The sequence below is a fragment of the Cololabis saira genome, chromosome 18, assembly GCF_033807715.1.
Source record: "Cololabis saira isolate AMF1-May2022 chromosome 18, fColSai1.1, whole genome shotgun sequence".
NCBI lineage: Eukaryota > Metazoa > Chordata > Actinopteri > Beloniformes > Belonidae > Cololabis > Cololabis saira.
The window spans coordinates 28,936,020-28,941,263 of NC_084604.1; the positions used below are offsets into that span (position 1 = coordinate 28,936,020).

Below are 5,244 nucleotides of genomic sequence, written 5' to 3' on the forward strand. Positions count from 1 at the left end.
TGAGGTTTCAATGACTGACCCTTCATGTTTTTATTAGGTATAAAAGAAAAATGATTTGTCCGTGCGTGTTGAAAATCTTGATGTAATGTGTGTTTAGGGTTTGTGAACTAAAAAGAACAAGTCACATGAGGTCACACTGGGCTTTTACTAAATCAATGACAACTTAAATTTGCAGACCCCAGGGATGGGGCAAGACATTCCAAGAAAAAGGCATAAAAAGTCAAAAACGCGTGAGGAAAAAGATCGTATATCCTCAGAGATTAAAGTTATAGATGAAGGAAAAACAAAGTCGTAACAAAATCATATAAAGAAAACTGGACACTATTAAGTCATAAATTTTGAGGGAAACATTTTTTTTCTTCATTAAGGACTGAATGTAAGGTTGAACCAACCACCATGGATAACAAAAATATCACTTCAGTTCAAAATCTATTTATTATTGAAAGCATTTGTGGGTTTCAGCAGTTTAAAATAAAAACCAGAACGAGAGTCACGAGAATTTATTGAACTTAACAAAACCCCATTGTTGTGACAGAACAATACACAGAAAGTGTTTTCTTGGGAAAACAGCATAAAAACAACAAAAACATTAAACATTTAAAATAGTGCGATAATCTCTCACAATGTTCGTAAAAATGCTCATGGTGGTCTTCATCTTCATCCTCTTGCCTTTTTCAGCATTTTCTATAAAAGAAAAAAAAGAAGCCTGTATGCCCGTCTCATGTGCAAACAAAAATAGTAATTATAAAATTTAAGCAAATTGCATATTTCAGTCCTGTAATTCCATGGTTGCATCTAAATTCATTTAAGCCCATGTATTTATGGAACAATTCTTCATAATTGAAAGAGACATATTGTCGGCAGTTTTCTAAATTTGACAATTTTCTGAGGTCTGACGGAAATGTCTGTTATGCATTTTGGTCAAAATGCCACAACAACGCTTTTCAACTACATCTTCACAGCTCTGTTCATAGCAGCTGGATTTGAAATCTAAATTAAAAAGTAAACTTTTAAAAGAAGTTCTGGTTTAAATAAAGAAACCCTGAATGAAAACAAATTTGTGCCAATGTTTGAAGGAGCGGAGCTCTGAGCGTTTGTTTTATGATGCGGTAAAAAGGATCTAAATTAATACTATTTATAAAGTGGCTGAAGATGTAGCCCCAAGGAATTTGGCTACGGATCTGGCCGATGATAAGGAGGTGCTGGTGACTGATCAACCAGTGGCTGGTTTGTCCAAAAAGATGCTGCAGTCCCATCCAGCGGACCGACTAATGACCAGTTCAGGTAGTGGTCGATGCATTGCGGTTAAAGGAAATACACAAATCAACAGTCACCAGCACTGCCGGTCACTTGCCAGATTAGTCGTCTTCCATTTTTCCCATTTTACCGCAGCATAATCTTTGTGTATTGCTGTAGCTCACTTAGAAACCTTGATCAACAGAACTAAAAAAAATCCCCAACCAAATAACAAAAAAAGAAACGTCGTAATTCGTTTCCATTTCCCATCTTACAGTTTGACAGAGGGCTAAAGCGCTGTTACACTGCATTTTAGAGAACTGAGGCCCCCTTAAAAGGTCCAGTTTAAAAACAATACTTAGTCATTTGTGAACCTTAAATTGTTTTTTTAGATGGTAAAGAATACATAAAACACAGTTTTAGATTTGAGACACCTTAATTCCATTTGTGAAATGCAAAAAGGTGCCAATTTTCTTCTCTTTTGATAGTTATCCTACTTAAAAGCACATCAAGTCTAAAATAAAATCACACTTAGACTTCTCAAACCTCGACTGAATTATTGCTTAGATGGCAAAAAATACAGAGAATGAGAATGTGATGTCACATATCTGGGGCCGCCATCTTTAGAGGTTCCAGCTGAGCAAGGCATTCATTATTACTATTGTTGTCAGGTTGCTGTCGAGCTCAGTTAATTTTGTTTTTCACAACTTTTTGATGCCAGAATGATACTGATGTGTGAAGATCTGCCGTAGATGATCACACAACAGTTACTGGAAAAAACTTAATGACATACATTATTTTTCTTCTTCCGACATAAAAAAAAGGCATTAAGGAAATGCTGCCATGAAGTCACAAAGTTCATCTGTGGTTGTTTAGGGCTAGAAATCACATCAGCTTCTCAACTAACCTGTACAGAAGAACATGGAAGTGGACTTTAAGAAGTACATGGTTGGTAAAACTATGTACTTCTTAAAGAGAACCGGGGACACTAAGGTTGTTGTTTTATATTAGACTAACTGATGTTGTGTTTACGACATCTGCTTAAGTTTGTTAGTGAAATGTATGTTGTATGAACACACATTAACCAGAGTATGACTCAGGTGTATAATGTCCATCCAGGAGGTCAGCGTACCTGGAAAAAACCCACATACAAACTCCACATTGCCAGGAGTTGAACCAGGAACTTAGAATAACTGAAAGCATAAATGTGGAGGAATGCAACCCTAATTTAGCAAGTAACCCATGATTGAGTTCTTGCAGTTTTATGGATTTGAAAGTCTGGCCCCCACCACCAGCAAATTGTTCACAAGCTTCCAATGACTCACAATACGGCTGGGCAATTATTGAACACTAATCATGAACCGACATTAAAAGCCTATAACCGAAGTAATCTTGCCCACGTTGGTTATTTAGTTTTCTCTCTCCTGTTATTATCACGTCAACTGTGTGTGTGTGCGTGTTCACGTGCTGCTCTAAAAATACTGCCGGCCCTGACACATGCGTCACATGACTCCACCCTGTCCAGTCTGCAATTTGGAAGCAAAGTGGAATCTGCAAGCCCTCGTTTTTGGGTGCATTGTTTGTCACAGGCACAGACGTGAGAGAATAATGTTATGGTTGACGATGAGTTTGTCCTCTGGTGTGTTTTCAAAAGGACCCACTTTCACGTTTGACCTTGTACTATTTCTTTGTTTTAAATGTTTGTTTACAAGAGAATGACTCACAATAGGGCTGGGCAATTAGAAAACTGTTTAAGATTAGCAGAACTTCAATTGAGTTTGTAAAAATACAACATTTGGTTACAGACCAACTTAGACGAAACAAGCAAAACAACGAATTTCTAAAACCTAGATCTTTAGTGTCGCAGTGAAGCTACTGTAAAAGCCACATTAAACAAACAATGTGTGACTCGTGAAATCCAAACGATGTATATTTTAATGAGTATAAACAGTACTCGAGTTGTAAAAAAAAAAAAATCAGGGGGGATGGTGGATTTTATCATATGGGGACAGATAATTTCTGCTGATTACAAATAATATAATATATTACAAATAATAGCACTGACTGTTTACATCCACTGTCGTCACTTTGCATTGACACTTTATATTATACCACTACAGTCACTCTGCTGTAGATTTTTCTGACATTTGCATATTTATATATATATATATATATATTTTTTTTTTTTTTTTTGTGTACATAAGGAGACATGCCCTGTTCACTTTTATTCTACTTTATTCTTGTTCTATTTGAGATTTTCAACGTCTTGCTGCTCAGTTGTCCTGCAATTGCCCCTCGGGGATGAATAAAGTTTTCTGAATCTGAATCAAAACACCAGCAGAAATACTGCAGGAATGACATAGCAGCAGTTAAATGCAGCCTTCTGTAAGCTTTAAATATCCACTGGGCTTACATCAAATACATCAAAACACAACAGTAAAAAACTGTTTTCTGAACTTATCAATATGCCTCTGTCCTTCACAGGATAAGTAAAATGGATCACTGCAAAAACTCAAAATTTTAACAAGAATATTTGTCTTATTTCTAGTTAAAATGTCTAATTTTAGTTAAAAAAAATCTCATTACACTTAAAACCAGACTCATCACTGGAAAAAACAACAATTTTCACCTGTTTCAAGTAGATTTTCACTTAAAATTATATATATGTATGTGTGTGTATGTATGTGTATATACATATATATATATATATATATATATATATATATATATATATATGTATGAATATATATATTTATTTATTTTCTCTATTTCTATTTAGTTTCGTTTTTTTCAAATATTGCACTGTAGTGGTCATATTATGTTAAAAGGGTAGACAAAATAAGCTTTGGCTTCTGTCTACACCTTTTGGTCCTTGATCTACATGAAAAAACTTTGTATCGACAAATAAGTTTAACAACGTCACCAAATAAATATATCAATCAATCAATCAAAATTAGCAGACAAATCTGCCAGTGGAACAAGATTTTTTTGCTTGTAATAAGAAGATAAATCTTGTCCCACTGGCAGATTTTCCTACTTATTTCAAGTGAAAATTTACCTGAAACAGGTGAAAATTGTCAAATAAGTTATTTTTCTGGTGATGACTCTAAATGTTGAAATAACAGTAAAACCACATTCATTGATGAAATGACATAAGGGATGGAAAGGGGGGATGATTTGGACAGTTTTTATTTCAGGGGGGGATGCCATCCCCCCTCATCCCCCCTCAACTCCAGTACTGGTTATAGTATATATATATATATATATATATATATATATATATATATATATATATATATATATATATATATATATATATATATATACATACACACACACAGTATAATAAACGTTTGAATGAAGGTGTAACTCACCTTGGTTACAGCTCTGACATGGTGAGCTTTGATCGCCGCAGACTTTTCCTCAAACGCCTGAGCTTTTGCCTCTTCAGCCAGGCTGTTCAAGAACAGTAATGTGGCCAGTTCAATCTGAAAACACGTAAACAAACACAAAAAAAAACTGATTTAGATGTAAATTTAAGCAACAGTAACAGTTATCGGGCTAATACTAAAGACTAACGAATACGCGTCGTTTATCTGCCTACCATGGCCTCTGACGCCGGCCTGACATTTACATTACTCTTTGCGTTCGCTCGTATTGTCTTTTTTAATTTGGGAGCCTTGTTCAGCATTTTTAAAAGTATTTCATACAAGACTGAAGCTTGTTTATGTTTTCCAAACTCCCGCTTCCTCGACTTCCGGTGCGCGTTCTTCTTCGTGTGTTTTCTACACTTTCGTTCAATGTAGGATTTTTTTTTTTTTTTTTTACCAAATATGGTGCAATATAAGGAGAAAAAAATATTATAAAGTGTTTTATATGACGACTTATCCGGCAACACGTAAACGAATATAAGAAGAAAGCTCCATATTTAGAATCCCTAAACATCTTTGCACTTTTTTTGCGTTGATTATGCTGCCCCCCAGCGGCTGCTTGGAGTTATGACATGAA

General features: G+C 35.1%; 1 protein-coding gene across 1 annotated transcript; it reads right to left on the reverse strand.

Annotated features, from left to right (window-relative positions):
- Positions 1-126: 126 nt before the first annotated feature.
- Positions 127-4,997, reverse strand: cenpw (centromere protein W). The gene is made up of 3 exons (XM_061746822.1): positions 4,841-4,997; positions 4,611-4,724; positions 127-684 (listed from the first exon to the last, which is right to left on the reverse strand). The coding sequence occupies exons 1-3, from the start codon at positions 4,925-4,927 to the stop codon at positions 658-660; spliced, it is 228 nt and encodes a 75-aa protein (XP_061602806.1). The 5' UTR covers positions 4,928-4,997; the 3' UTR covers positions 127-657.
- Between the last annotated feature and the right edge of the window lie 247 nt (positions 4,998-5,244).